This window comes from Phoca vitulina, unplaced genomic scaffold (assembly GCF_004348235.1).
Source record: "Phoca vitulina isolate PV1807 unplaced genomic scaffold, GSC_HSeal_1.0 scaffold33, whole genome shotgun sequence".
In the NCBI taxonomy this organism is placed as follows: domain Eukaryota; kingdom Metazoa; phylum Chordata; class Mammalia; order Carnivora; family Phocidae; genus Phoca; species Phoca vitulina.
This window is the reverse complement of record NW_022589736.1, coordinates 13631072-13647514: the sequence shown is the minus strand read 5'-3', so window position 1 is coordinate 13647514 and position 16443 is coordinate 13631072. Positions and strand designations below refer to the sequence as shown.

The window sequence follows — 16443 nt, the reverse complement described above, 5'->3', positions numbered from 1 at the left end:
TACAGTATAGAATGGTAGGTTGCTACACTAGATAACAGTTGTGGGTATTTATTGCAGTCCTGTGATGTGGTTTCTTTAAGTTGTCAAATCTGATTGTTGACACTAAACTAAACCTTTTTAGTCAATGCTGAGGCACTTATTTTTACATGTTCCTGAGAATAATATATACCTTTCTCTCATTTCTAGTTTATCTTTGTTCTTTTTTGATTATCCTTATTAGCATTAATAATTTTCTTGGTTCCTGGCAAGAACTATTCTTGCTACTTTCTAATTCTGTCAGAATATTTTTCCAATATTAATGTTGGTTTACCTGACTTCATTGAGCTCAGAGGCATTAATTGCCATTTCATATAGTTATTTGCCAAACAATTCATGGCAGGTCTTCAGTCCACCCACTTGGCTTTCTGTTTCTAACTCTAGGTTGTAATTAAAAAGTTTATGAGACATGTATTTTGAGATCTAAAAGGAGAGAAGACTTTAAGCTTTCATGATCTTTTAGTTTGGCATATGCTTACAATACTAGTGTTCTAAAACCATTTTGAAGTGTTTAGGAACAAGTAGAAGTCCTTTGTAGCATGCATGGTTTCTGCTTTCATTAGCTAAATTTATATATATTTTTTTTTAAGGAAAAAAGTTTGCTTTTTTCTCCTTTAGGCAGCAATGGATTTTTGCATGAACATGAATACAAAAGCGAATAGGAAGAAGTTGGTACGGGCACTCTTTATAGTTCCCAGACAAAGGTAGGTACTAAAAAACAAAGTAATTTGTTAGTGTTTTTACTCTGTAGTGATGATTGTAAGATAAATGTTCTTGTTCAATTATCTCTTTAAAAATATCTCTCGTCAACAGACATTATTATTTGTAGCATATTTTCTAGAACTTGTTTCTCGATTTCTTTTCTTTTGTTCATTAGCTCTAGTGGAAATATTTCTTTTGATGCTTACCTAATTATTTGAAGAGAAAATGTTTGAGAATAATAGTAACTTAAGAATAGTAATAACTTAATCATTTCTAGAAGCAGTTGGTTTATACTTTTGCCCCTGAGGAGAAAAAAATAACAAAAGGTCTATAAGTTTTTTGGAGAGTTTTTATTTTGTATAAAGATCAGACTAATTGAGTGTATCTAATTTTTACAGTTGTATTTAAATGAAAAGTTCCATGTTTTTGTGATTACGATAGTTTAGAATTGAAAGTTACATTAGTGATTATATTGCCAGTAATTCAAGAAGCATATTTAGTTGCATAATGCTTTTAGAGAATAATAATGTTGTAAATTACACTAAATTAATGGTCCTGAAATATGGAGGACCACTCAGACTATTGACCTTAGGAACCTGGAGGAGATGCCTTTCTGTTTATTCAACAATGAATAACTAAATAATTTTGTTAACTGTTACGATGATTATATACCACATAGCTAACGTAGATACTTTCCCCAGAAAGTAAGGGTTCTGAGGGATTTCACTAAAGGTTTCTTAAGCAAAGTTTTCATTTGGTCCATTCATTGGTAGAGGCCCATAATCTCTTGATGTAAGATTTTTCAGTGAAACCAAATCGCTACTTTTTTTTCTTTCATACTGGTTTTTGCCTCCTGCCAGCATCATTAATATGAGCATTTGATTTTTCATCTTAGTGGGGCAAGAGAGATGGAATGTATTAAGCATTATCTAGTTGAGAAAGTCATGTACATGAATATTTTTATAATACGCATTTCATCAAATCTAAGGTGCCGTCAGTTAGGTGCACCATTATTTTATGTAAAACTAAGAAAGAAAAAATATTGCCAGTTATTGTTAAGGCCTTAATTGTGAGACACAATCCACTTTCATGTATTTGTAAGTGGGAAAAAGTGTATGCCTCGAATTGATGAAAATTCAGATACTTTTCCCTCAGTATCTTGGACTGATTTTTTTCAGGTCATTCTTTTACACAATGGAATATTTATTTTCAGATTTCTTTTCAGCTTTTTATTTGAAGAAACAGGTATTAACAAGTATTTGAACTTAATATAACACAGAAAATCCAAAGTTAGCAAAAATAAAACACTTTGTTTACAATAGAAATCATGCAGTGATGTTTAAATAGTTTGCTTATAAAAGAGTATCATGTCTCCCTACATCCCTGTTCTGTTGTTCCACCACACCCTTCCCCTCCACCGCCCCCCCCCAAAAACTACATATTATAATTTAGTCTTTGCTAGTTGTATCCTTTATAACTCAGTTTATCTGCTTAGCTCAGGAAATAGCTGCGAATTAGACGTACTTGGAATCTGCTAGAAATGTAGACTTAAGGGTAGTAGGAAGTGACAATTTATGGTTTGAGAGGAGAAGGAAAAAGTAAAGAGACAAGTACTTGAAGTGTATAGCATGCTAGAGCCATGAGGAAGAGACCTATATGTAGTCTTATATACCTGAAATGTATAAATTCAGTCATTTAGGGTTTTTTTATAATACACCTGAGTGATCAGGAAAGATTAAATTATGTTCTAAAATTTATTCATTTATTACTAGACTCTTGTATTCGCACAGCTTACAGTTTAGAAAGGAAGACAAAGACTTCTAACTGTAGTTACTAAGAAGAATCACAGCATGCTTTGAAGTATATAGCAAGTGGAATTGATTGATTTAGTCTGGAGAGTCCGAGAAGGCTGCCTGGAACAAGGGTCATTTAATGTGAGTCTTGAGAAAGGAATTAGGTAGGCTAGGGATGGCTGGGGAAAGGGAATGTAGAGAGAGCATTCTTCTGGAGGCAGCTGAGTGTGTGCAAAGAGCTAGAGACAGGAAAAGTGTTGAAAAACTGCGTTCTTGTTTCCCTGGACGTTGTCCTCTAGACTAAGCTGCAGGGAGGAGGCCATGTTTACTTCTTTATCTCATCGGACAGGTAGAAGGTGATAAAATTACGTAACATGGTATTTAATGCCTTTTCTTATCTAGCCCCCTTCCAGCTATAGTCAGAATTCTATCCACTCTTCCTCTTGCAAAATCCTGATTTCTTGAATACCCTTTGCGCTGTCTGCTTCCAAGCCTCTGTTTTCTAATCTGTCTGGGATATTCTTTATTTTTCCCCTGAAAATCTCTGGCTCACCCTTTTAATCTTAGCCTAAGAGCTGTCTTCCCTGAACAGCCATCTTCATTTCCATTATGTACATATAGGTGCTCTTACAGCACTTTCAACATAACGTCTTCATACGAAGATTCAGGCACATATCCCAGTGTTCCTTTGCCACCTGTATCCCTACCACAAACTGTAAAAACTATAGGCTCTTTAAAAGGGAGTTCTTGGAGCACCTGGCTGGCTCAGTGAATAGAGCATGTGACTCTTGATCTTGGATTGTAAGTTCGAGCCCCACGTTAGGTGTAGAGATTACTTAAAAAATAAAAAAGAGAGTTCTGGATCTTTTCATTTTTTACATTTTCCACAGTAAGTATAGTTCTGGTAAGTGCTTGAAAATATTTGATGAATTAATGTTGGTCATATGCAAATCTAAAACATTTATAAGGCTCAAAACCCAGAAGTATCAAACATTGTGTGCTGAAAAGTATCCTTTCCATCCTTTTCTCCTTATACCCAATTCCCACTTTTTCCATTTGGAAACCACTGTCTTGATTCTTGTATATCTTTCTAAGTTTCTTTTTGATGTACAAGAAAATGTATTTATAAATTTTTATATTTACTGTTTTTTATACAAGGGCAACTTACTGTACCTGTCATTCTGAACGTTACTGTTTTCATTAATAGTATATCTTGGAGAGCTTTCATATCAATATATAAAGATTTCCCTTGTTCTTTTAAAGCTGCAGTGTTTCTATTTATGGATGTACTATATTTAACCATTTTGGACATTCCAGTCTTTACCATTGCAGACAACGCTGTGTTTGTACTTCCCTTTTCTTTTTTTCTCCTCTTGAGCATGTCAGCTAGTAGTTTATCCGTTTTTGTTTTTCCTTTACCAAAAAACCAGCTTCCAAATTATAATTTATTCTACTGTTTTATAATTTTTTTACTCATCATTTTTCTCTTTTGATTTTTACCAATTTCTTCTATCTTGGTTTCTTTCATTCATTTAAAAAATTTTTTTATTTTTATGTTAATCACCATACATTACATCATTAGTTTTTGATGTAGTGTTCCATGATTCATTGTTTGTGCATAACACCCAGTGCTCCATGCAGAATGTGCCCTCTTAATACCCATCACCAGGCTAACCCATTCTCCCACCCCCCTCCCCTCTAGAACCCTCAGTTTGTTTTTCAGAGTCCATCGTCTCTCATGGTTCGTCTCCCCTTCTGATTTCCCCCCCTTCATTCTTCCCCTCCTGCTATCATCTTCTTCTTTTTTTTTTTTTTTAACATATATTGTACTATTTGTTTCAGAGGTACAGATCTGTGATTCAACAGTCTTGCACAATTCACAGCGCTTACCAGAGCACATACCCTCCCCAGTGTCTATCACCCAGCCACCCCATCCCTCCCACCCCCCACCACTCCAGCAACCCTCAGTTTGTTTCCTGAGATTAAGAATTCCTCATATCAGTGAGGTCATATGATACATGTCTTTCTCTGATTGACTTACTTCGCTCAGCATAACACCCTCCAGTTCCATCCACGTCGTTGCAAATGGCAAGATCTCATTCCTTTTGATGGCTGCATAATATTCCATTGTATATATATACCACCTCTTCTTTATCCATTCATCTGTCAATGGACATCTTGGCTCTTTCCACAGTTTGGCTATTGTAGACATTGCTGCTATAAACTTTCTTTCATTCATTTTGTTACTTCTTTGGCATTTAACATATTTGTCTTCTGAGAATGGTCTTAGCTATATCTTGTAATTCCTACATGTAGTGATTTCTATTTTTATGTTTTTCAGAAAATCTCCAATTTTAGTTTATATTTCTGTTTTGTTCCCTAGGGAGGTATCTGAGAGAGGTTTGAAACTTCTAGGTAGTGAGACTTTTTTGTTTTGTTTTGTTGTCTGACTTGGTTAATTTGTATTTTTACTGCACTATGAATAGAAAATACAGTCTATTCTTTTTAGAATTTTTTGAAATTTTCCTTATGGCCTATTACATAGTCAGTTTTCGTGAACATTCCACAAGCATTTTTTTTAAAGATTTATTTATTGTAGAGAGAGAGCATGTGAGGGCGGGGCAGGGCAGAGGGGGAGAATCTTCAAGCAGACTCTTTGCTGAGCAGGGAGCCCGATGCGGGGCTCCATCCCGTGACCCATGAGATCATGACCTGAGCCAAAACCAAGAGTCGGACACTTAACTGACTAAGCCACCCAGGCACCCCACACACAAGCATTTTTTTAAAAAAGGTTACATTCTTTGTTTTTATGGTAAGAGTTAAATGTATTGATCAGGGAAGTGTACAGTATTAAATAACTTTTATTAAGTTAGTCCATTTTTTTGACTTTTTTTTCTCTACCCAGGGGTTCTGGACTAAGAGAGGTGAATTAAAGACTACTGTTGAAGTGTGTTATTTTCCTAATAACTACTATGATTTCAGCTTTTCGAATGTTATTGTTGTGTTATTTGGTATGAAGATAAAACTTACACCTCACTGTGGATTGAACCTATTATCACTATAAAGTGTCATTCTTTGTCTTAATGCTTTTTTGGCCTGATACTACTTTATCTGGTATCAAGATTACAATTTCTAATTTCTTTTTCTAGTATGCTTTTGACCTTCTATAGTCAGTCTTTCAGAATCACTTTAGTTCAATTCTGGAATTGAATTTTACTTTGACATCTGTTCTGAAAATATGTTTCTTATCATTAAGTTAGGCTATTTACATTTTTTTTTTTTTTAATTTGAGAGAGAGCGTAAGCAGGGGTGGGGTAGGGGGAAGGGACAGAGGGTGAGGGAGAAGCAGACTCCCCACTGAGCAGGGAGCCCAATGTGGGACTCGATCCCAGGACCCTGGGATCATGGCCTGAGCCGAAGGCAGACGCTTAACTGACTGAGCTACCCAGGTGCCCTGTTTACATTTTTGATAAGACAGATATGATTGGTCCAAGTTCTGTTATATTATTTGTCTTTTTGGTTTAATTTTTAAAAAATCTTTTTTTTTTTTAACAGTTTAAGATTTTATTTATTTATTTGACACAGAGAGAGAGAGTGAGAGCACAAGCAGGGGGAGTGGGAGAAGCAGTTTCCCTGCTGAGCAGGGAGCCCGATGTGAGGCTTGATCCCAGGACCCTGAGATCATGACCTGAGCCAAAGGCAGGCGCTTAACCCACTGAGCCACTCAGGTGCCCCTAAAAAGTCTTTCATTATGTAATCTGTATTGTTTTATTTGCCGTACATATGTGGGTATACGTATTTTCTGATTTGAGGAAGGTTTGTATTTTTATTTTAGTAGTTACCTTCATAATTGTAGGTTTACTTCATGGTCCTTTATTTAGACAATCTTTGTTGTTCCTACCACAGGTGATGATGAAATTAGCTTGTGTTCTCTTCCTTTCTTCTCCCTCTCCTTACCCACCTGGTATTGGTCTGTAATGTTATCTTCCTTAACATTTTCCTTTTTCAGTATTAAGTGTGCTTAGACTTGTGTCATTTGGTTTGTCAGCTTTCGGTGTTACTTCACTTGCAGTGCTACAGGCAGGCAGGCAGCAAACTTACCTGACTTCCCCTCTTCCTATCCATCCACCCTCCTCATGTTTTGTCTCCATGCTGGTAGCGCATCCTAATTTGTCACTCTAACCCCCTTGTTTGTTTTATGTTCTACAGTCTAAATACTCCATGCTCTCCGCAGCCCTGTTTCTCTCGTTTCCTCACTTATCTCTTGGTTTGCTGAAGTTCATCTTCTAATAATTTTCTCAAGAAGAGTTCTTGGGAAAAAATATCCCTTGAGCTCTTGTAGATTCAGAGTGATGTGTCTGTGGATTTGTTTCTTGAACGACAGCTTAGCTAGTTGTAGGATTCATGGCTCATACCTTTTCCCTTAAATACCTTATAGGTGTTACCCCAGCGTCATCTGGCATTTGGTATTACTGTGGAGAAGCTGGAGGCTAGCCTACCTTTTTTCTTTTTCTCTTCTGTTAATTGACATGGTCATTCATATGGCTACCCAGGTAACTCTCCTAGTAAATCCAGTGGCTTTACTAGGATGGAGATGCCTTGGTGTTTTGATCATTCTCCATGGGTCATTCCCCATGCCCTTTTAGTGTTCAAATTGAATACTTTAGGGAAGTTTTCTTGATTTTCATCTTTAAGTATATTTAGATAATTGTTCTGTTCTCTTGTTTTGGTTTTCTTTTTAAGGTACTTCAGTTATGCACATATTGAATCTCCTTTGCTTATTTCCAGCTACATCTTCTCACTAATCACTTTTTTCAGTGTCTTTTTTTATCCTCTGCCTCTTACTCAGCGTTCTCAAAGTGTGTTCTCTCCTGTGCTCCCTTCCTCATTTCTTTTAGGGTTCATTTAGTATTTTTTAAATCATGGCAAAATGTTTGGCCAGAATTTTCATATATTTTGTGGCAATATTTTTCTGGTAAATTTTGGTATGTTTTAAGGAATTTTTCCTTTTCTTCCTCTTCTTTCTTTCTCTATTTATTTTTATTTTTTTAAATGCCCAATGTGGGGCTTGAACTCATGACCCTGAGACCAAGAGTGATCTGAGCCACCCAGGCACAGCTCTCTATTTTTTAAATAAATTGTGGTTAATAATATTAATAAATAGATTTTGAAAATCTGCCCTGTTTGGATTAGCGCTCTGTTCACTTTTCACTTGTGGCTTCTGCTATAATTTACCTTGCATCGAATTTGGATTGATTTGGTAGCTCCATTCAAACCTTATGCAACATTCGAGTTTACTCTGAAAAATGAAGTTTACAAACTTCATCTTATATCATTCCCATAGATCCTGGCATGAGAGGACAGTGTGTGACCTCAGCTCGTTCGTAGGTACCTTGGACAAAAAGTGACACATCATTTTCACTCAGTCCAAAGCCTAAGAAGACAGCAAGGATATTGGGAAAACGTAGAGAAGCACGTGGAGCACTCAGCTAGTCTTTGCTTTAGACACACTCATAGGGATTTGTTTGGGGTCATTAAATTTTTATTTCTCAGGGCGCCTGGGTGGCTCAGTTGTTAAGCATCTGCCTTCCGCTCGGGTCATGATTCTGGGGTCTTGGGATTGAGCCCCACGTTGGGCTCCCTGCTCAGTGGGAAGCCTGCTTCTCCCTCTCCCTCTGCCTGCCGCTCCCCCTGCTTGTGCTCTCTGTATCTGTCAAATAAATAAATAGAATCTTTAAAAAAATTTTATTTCTCTAGTAAGTTATCTTACTGAAAACAAATAAAAGATATTAAGTATGGTTTGGCTGATAGAGGGCAGTCTTTTCAGCAATGGAATTTACAAGTAGCATTGACTGTTAACTCTTTACTGCATTTCTGTATTTTATACGCATTTCAGATGAGCTGAATTATAGAAAAATATCTCATTTATATAGGAACAGATGTCTCATTTGTCTGCTTTTCTAGTGTAAATAGTACTCTCTAGTCTCTTCTAACGATTTCAGTGTTTAGCTAAAACTTTCTTTTTTATGTTCCTGAGTGACTTGGAAAGGCAAGGACTGTGTATTAGAGTCTCGGACTAGGTTGATGTTTCCTGGTTGACTGTATATTTTTATTGATTGGAAAAGCCTTTAATTTTGAAGGGCTTTTGTTGTTGTTCTTAACCCCCAGGGCATCCTTCTACCTTACCTGCAATATTTGGCTTGTCCTAAGGATTATAGCTTGGTTCCTAGGGAGGCCGGAGTAAAAAGATAATAGTCAAGTGCCATTAAGTCTCCTCTCATTCTCTTTTTCATTCCCTTTCTTCCCTTTCTTCTCTCATGGACTCACAAACCCTTCTCCCATCTTTTATTCATTTTATTCATTCCATCTTGAATAAAAGAGATGAATGATCGCCTTCAAGGGGAGTGGGAGGAAGAGGGAACAAAGCAGGTTGGTTCTAGAGTGAGTATGCTAGAATATTCTTCTGGGTATGCAGTTATTAGAGCCCTCTGGACTTAGGGACAAGCTGGGACACTTTGGGAGAGAGGGGCAAGGAGATTCTTAACACCTTCTTGCTCTTGCTCTTATCTACCCTCAGTGTCTGCCCATGTAGACTATGTGGGACCCCTTTGGTAAGGTGCATCTTTCTTTTTGTGTGACATTTTCTCTTCCCCACCCTCCCCAAAGGACATGAATCCTTTTGAGCATCTGTATAGCCAGGATTCTTTACTATGGCCAGGATTCCCTCCTTCATCCAGCCCATCCTGCCTGCTGACCAAATAATGTGACCAAAATCAGAATGAATTATTTGTTGTTTGAGTGCCTGTGACTGTGAGGGCCCAAGGGTTTTATATATACAGTGGGCCCTTGAACAACATGGGGGCTAGGGACACCAACCTTCTGCACAAAAACTCAGGTGTAACTTTTGACTCCCGCAGAACTTAACTAAAAGCCTACTGTTGACCAGAAGGCTTACTGATAACATAAATAGTTTATTAACACATATTTTGTGTGTTACATGTGTTATATACTGTTTTCTTACAATAAAGTAAGGTAGAGAGAAGAAAATGTTATTAAAATCATAAGAAAGAGAAAAATAACATTTACAGTATTGTACTGTATTTATTGGGGGGGAAAATCCACATTTAAGTGGACCTGCACAGTTCAAACTTGTGTTCAGGGGTCAACAGTATACAGGTTTCCCCATCATCCAAAAGAACAGAGTATTCCTATGAAATCTTTTTAAAGCTGAAATGGTGTAAAGCAGTGATTACCATAAATTCCTATGGAAAAGTCTTTGAATGTGCCCAGACCCCCTTTCCCCCAAAGAAAAAACCTCTCTTAGGCTTTTCTGATACCTTGGGACACATCTTGGTAACAGAATCCAAAAATAAATCTAGGTAAGGCATGGATGCTCACAGACACAGTTGAAGGCTCTGGCGAGCTGATGCTGAGCTGTTGAGTGTAGTTTTTGGGGATGGAGCCACTCCGGCTGCTCCTGGTGTGCACCACTTCTGCAGCTGCCTTGCTGCAAAACCAGCGCTGAACACGAGATTTGCTTTTCACCTTTTTTATACAAGTGAAAAATCCTGTCTGGATTTCTTCCAGGTAGGAAAAGCAGGTGCAACTGTAGGTCTTAAGCAAAAGCCAAGTGGTATAACATGAACTTTTAAAAGGCAAGGGATCCCTGTATGTATATAACTCGTGTCTGGTAGAGAATTTGGCTGTCTTACCTAGTCTGTATATTTTGGTTCAGGAAGCACTAAACTAGATTAAGGTTCTTTATAGATCTTTTCTTTAAAAAAAAAAAAGCTTTATTGAGATGTAATTCACATACTATACTATACAATTCACGCATTTGAAGTATACCATTCAGTGTTCTAAATATATGCAACCATCACTCTGATCAAATCCTTAAACATTTTTGCCCTGCCCAGAGACACCTTCTTTCTATTAGTAGTCAATTCCATACTTTCTCTGCCCACCTTTTCTCCTGCCCTAGGAAACCACTAACCTACTTTCAGTTGCTCTCGGTTTGCCTATTCTGAGTGTTTCGTATAAATAAAATCATACAATATGTGCTCTTTGTACCTAACTTCTTTCACTTAATGTTTTCAAGATCCATTCATGTTGTAGCATGTATTAGAATTTCTTCCTTTTTAAGGCTGAATAATATTCCACACCCCATTTTGTTAACCATTTATCAGTTGATGGACAATAGAATTGTTTCCACTTTTTTAGCTACTAGAAGTAAAGCTTGAGTACAGGTTTTTGTGTGGGTGTGTTCTCTTCAGTATATGTCTGGGAGTGCAATTGCTGTGTCCTGTGGTAGCTCTTTAACATTTTCAGTAATTGCCAAACTTTTTCACAGTGGCTGCACTATTTTATGTTCCCATCAGCAATATATGAGGGCTCCAATTTTGTCATATCCTGAAAACACTTGTTATTGTCCCTTTTTGCTTATAGCCATCTTAGTTGGAAGTGGTATCTTTCTGTGATTTTGATTTGCATTTTCCAAATGGCTGATGGTTTTAAGCATCTTTTTATGTGCTTATTGGTTGTTTGTATGTCTTCTTTGCAGAAATGTTTGTTTAAATCCTTTACCCCCTTTTTAATTATGTTATTTATTACTGAGTTGTAAGAGTTCTTTATATGTTCTTTGTATGTGTGTCTTATCAAATATAATTTGCAAACATCTTCTCCCATTCTGTGAGTTGTCTTTTCACTTTCTTGGTATCATTTGTAGCATAAAAGTTTTAAAATTTGATGTCCATCTGTACAATTTTTTTTCATTTGTACATGTAGTTCTTAAAGGTTCGATCTGAAGGTGTTTTTACTTTTAGTGTGTTTTTCCTTCATTAAATAAATAGTTGGTTAAAAGAATGCTTAGAAGCCTGGCATTTTATCTCAGCCTATTGAAGGGCTCCACAGAAATGAAATCTACTAGAAATTCCCTTTGATATTTCATATCATTTTATAGTTAATTTGTAATATAACCATAACACTTATAATTGAAATTTCATATAAAGTGTTCATATCTTAGATATACGTATGTATCCACCACTTAGATCAAGCTAGAGATTGGGCCTAGCATCTCAGAGGCCCCCTCCCCTAAACTAACTTTGAGTGTAAAGTACCTAGAAATCTCTTAGTTCCTTGTTCTGGTACAGTCGAACCCAGTATTGGTTTTAATGACTTGGAAGCCATATGGATTGCTAAATTTTAACAGATGGATGATCAGAATTTCTTTAGATTTAGATTAATATAAACAAATTGTTCAGGGAATGAAGTGCTTCCGCTGATTCTTGAACAGCTTTTCCTTAGTCTTTGAAGCCTGTTAGCATGTTGTACCACTTGATGGCGTTGTTGCACTGGGAGTGGCAACATTGTGAAAAAGTCCCTGGGGCATTTGGTTGTCGATTTCAGAGTAACTGACTCCAGTCTTTTATTATGTTTCATATTTTTTGAATCATCATCTGCTTCTTTGTTTTAATGAAGAAAATCCTTTGTATTCTTTTAATTGAACAGTAGCAGTATTCTTTCACATTCCTTCTTTTTCTAGGCATTTTTGAACAAGATAAAATTAGTAACTTCCAACAATTAAATTCTTTAGATTTTAAAGAGAAAAAAAAGCTGGACGTTTCTTTTAGAAAGCTGATTGATTACGAGATAAAAACCTTTAAGAATTTCTTTTCTTCCCCCTCAGTAACAAAATGTGTGTTTCTGCATTCTTATTACTTGTGGTTTATGACTAGATGTTTACTAACTTGATGATCATTAACTGCTAGTAAGATACTTAAATGTGTAATTTAAGAGACCTTGAAAATGTAAGCAAGGTTTTATTGTTTAAGAAAAAATCATTCTTTTTTAAATGGTTCACTCATTAACTGTTAGTAAAAATAATCATCACTCTCGAGGACAAAAATTCAGTTTTCAAAGGGAGAGGATCTAAGTTTATTTTCTAGTTGACTTTCAGAAAAGTCTAAAAATACATATCTAGCTTAAATTTTAGTACAGAAATTTGCTCTTTAGTTTCATTAAAATGTTTTATTTTGTGGTTAATACCTTCAGTGTGATTCGCATAGCATTTAGTACTCCATTACCTTGTAGCCTTGCATTGTATAGAAGGGTAGAAAAGACAGAAAAGCATACTGAAGCAGGACTAACATTGAAGAAATATATAATTTATTACCTTATTTCCAACATATGGGACTTTATTTTGCGAAGTAATGAATGAACAGTCACAGAGCTTGAAGATTTAAATAGGGCAGGGTGGCATTTACTATCAGCTATCCTTTTAATTGTGAAAGGTATAATGGAAAAAGGGGAATTTTAGAAAAGTGTTAGTTTGAGAAGGATTTGGTGACCTTTTTAGGAGTAGAGGATTCTGGGAAAACAGAATTTCTAATTTTACTTTCACATGGCCAATTCCCACAGAACAAAAACCAGGATTACTAACTATCTGGAAAGGCATAAAAGAGTTAAGATCTTCCAGGGAATCCTGAAACTATTTTTTAAAATCCCTTTGGAAGCTGAAAGCACTTACTGTTTGTTAGTTCACCGATAGCAGCCTGAATGGATAGCACAGACTGCTTTCCTTTAAAAAGGTTAGCTATTTCTACCTTTCTTTTGGGACTGGGGAAAAGCTTTGATATAGATTGAGCTGATTTTGTAGAAGAAGAAAAAAAATGAAATAAAGTATAAGTGACTTGTCCAAGAAAAGAAGAAAAAGGAAATGATACAGTTAGGTTAAAATTTTTGATGCTAAGTGGGTATAATCTCATTGTGTTGAAAAATACATTGAGAAAGACAACCAAAACTAAAATTAATTTTAAAAACTCAAGAGCTGGTTCTTAAAATCCAATAGGGAAGCATTTAGAAAATATAAAGAAAAAGAACATTTAAAAGTTTAAGAAATGAATGGTGCCTGGGTGGCTCAGTTGGTTGAGCGACTGCCTTCTGCTCAGGTCATGATCCTGGAGTCCCTGGATCGAGTCCCGCATTGGGCTCCCTGCTCGGCAGGGAGTCTGCTTCTCCCTCTGACCCTCCCTCTTCTCATGTGCTCTCTCTCTCAAAAAAAAAAAAAAGTTTAAGAAATGAGCCAGATGATATGCTAGAAATATTTTTTAAAACACTTGAAAAATCTCAGTGAAACTCAATTTTCTGGGGAAAATTATACATTTCCAAATTATTTCAAGATAAAGTAGACCACTGAAGTTATCAGTTAATTTCATCTTAAATAGAGTAAGACTAGATAGCTTTATTGAGTTCTTTCAATCTTTTATGGAACAAGTGATTTTTCTGCTGTCTGGTTTGTTCCAGAGCATAGAAAAACAAACTTGCCATTTCATACTATGAATAGGCAGAGTCTAGTAAAGAAAGAGCAAGGAAGTTTGAAGGATTGACCAGTCTCACTTTTGAATGTCCATACAAAAATTCTAAGTAAAAAACTAACAAATCACATTTAATAGTATATTAAATAAAAATCCAGCAGGATCAGAGAATTGATCTTAGGATTAAAAAGATATTTTAAATAGGAAACATATATAAAATAAGAGATTATATTATTATCCTTTTAATTGCATAAAAATATTTGATAAGCTAGCTTTGATAAAATGTAAAACTTGAAGTTTAATATTATTTTTATAAAAATCAGATGGTACTTCCTTGGAGTGGTGAAGAATATTTTTGACTAAAAGCTAACAATAAACCTAGGGGCACCTGGGTGGCTCAGTTGGTTATAAGCATCCAACTCTTGGTCTCGGCTGAGGTCTCGATCTCAGAGTTGTGAGTTCGAGCCCCACATTGGTCTCTGCACTGGGCATGGAGCCTGCTTCAAAAAGGAAAATAATTAATAAATAAACCTAGTTATGGGATACCAGTAACATTTATTTATCTAACAAATGTTTACTGAGCACCTACTATGTTGTTGGCACTGTGTTGAGTACTAGTAAACTGTTTCCCATGGAGCTTACATTCTAGTGGGGAAGGGTGACAAGGTAATAAACAAAACAAGTAAGTAGATTATATAATATGTTAGAAGGTGATAAATGCTACTTTAAATATGCACGGTAGAGGATTAGGGGTGTGGGGCTGGGTGGATTTGTGGTTTCAGGGGAGTATTTGGAAGAAGTCTAACTGAGGAGGTGTCAATTGGAAGTAAGACTTGGCCTTTGTGAGGGAGTAAGTGTAGATACTTGGGGAAAAGAAAAGCATCTTTCAGCTGAAAAAAAAGCCAGTGCGGAGACTCTGAGGTGAGCTTCCCAGCCATGGGAGGGTTAGCCAGGGCAGCTGAGACTAGAGGTTACAGAAGTACTATTTGAGAGAGTTAGAACCTGAGCCTCCTAACTCCTAACACATTCCTCTTTGTTGTCCTATGACCTCAGCTCTTGTATTCATTCAGTGTATTCTTCATTTTTCTGATCTGAAATTGTGGCAGTCGGGGGTGGTAGAACCTAGGCGTAGGTTTAAAGTAGTTTATTTGTATTTGGCAATTGGTTATGAACTGAAACAGGAAAAAGTATTTGTTGCTAAAGTGGGTTTGAAAAACAAACGAAAAACCTAATAATATATTCTTTTTTTATTTTTTTATTTTTTATTTTATTTTTTTATTTGACAGAGAGAGAGACAGCGAGAGAGGGAACACAAGCAGGGGGAGTGGGAAAGGGAGAAGCAGGCTTCCTGCCGAGCCAGGAGCCCGATGTGGGGCTCGATCCCGGGACTCCAGGATCATGACCTGAGCCGAAGGCAGTTGCTTAACCAACTGAGCCACCCAGGCGCCCCCCTAATAATATATTCTAACTAAAATGTATTACAATTGTAATATATTAAAATACAGTATTCCAACCAAAGTTTAAAAATTTAGAAAGTAAGTTTGCTATTAGTGTGAATCCATCTGTTATGCAAGAAAATTAAAGGTTTATTTGTCGTAGGCTTTTTTTTTGACACTAATAGACATGAAGAAATTACAATGTATTTTTGAGAGTATCTCACAGAAACACTTCATTTTTGTAATATCAAGGAGTAATGTACCCCATATGTGCACATTTTCTGTATGACAGGAGCTTAACCTTCAGTTGATAAAACTTTTTAAATAATTTAAAGGAACATATAAAATAACATTTAACATTAAATGTCTTGATTTAGATCTTTACATAATTTGTTTGAGCTTTTTCATTGTTTCAGTAAAGAAAGATGTGATGCCTTTAATAAAACTTACTGAGTCACTACTACAAAGCCACTATTTTCCTGACTTCTCTCAGCATCTGTTCCATTATTTCTGAAATGGTGATTAAAATATCCACCTTATAGGATGGTAATTAGGATCAACAAGTTCAGTAAAGTATATTATTAGGTGCCTAGGACAGAGTCTGGCAAGTTAATAAGAACTAAATGATAATTTTTAAAAGAAATTATAATGGTCAAAGAGGAGTGCAAAGGTTTTCAGGCTCTTAGGTATGAATTTGAGTACTTCTCTCCACCTTCCAAATTTACCTCCATTCTTCCTTTCTTTGCTGTGTTTCTTCTTCCAGCTGAGCCTTAATCTGTCCATGCTGGGAGTTTCTAGATCTAATCCTAAACCTTGCATGGTGTGCATACTTTTTTTCTCTGATGGTGAAACCATTTTCATGTATTATTCTGTAGTGCTGTATTCAGGGATAACTATAGGGATATCCTGTAGGATTGTGTGTTTCTGTTCTCAATGGCTGTAGACTGTGTAGTTTTTTGAGCTCTTGTGTTGAATTTTTATAGTTTTTAACTTCCTTTCTCACTGTTAGCTCCCTATAACTTGGTACTGTTATCGCAGCTGCTTTTGTTAATTCCTCACTGCTGCTTACCTACAGCGTCTGCTGAGTGTTGCATCATTGAGTAATCGAATTTTATAAAATAATGGCTGTGGCAGGAATGGAAAGTAAATTTTAGCTTGTGTATT

At 36.2% G+C, this 16443-nt stretch overlaps 1 protein-coding gene across 2 annotated transcripts in view; it reads left to right on the top strand.

Moving 5' to 3' along the window:
• UPF2 (UPF2 regulator of nonsense mediated mRNA decay) overlaps positions 1-16443 on the top strand; it is a 108696-nt gene that overhangs the window by 40640 nt on the left and 51613 nt on the right. For both annotated transcript variants that reach the window (XM_032425622.1, XM_032425623.1), the window contains exon 8: positions 655-740. In XM_032425622.1, coding sequence (XP_032281513.1) covers positions 655-740 — 86 coding nt within the window. The remainder of the gene's footprint in view (positions 1-654; positions 741-16443) is intronic.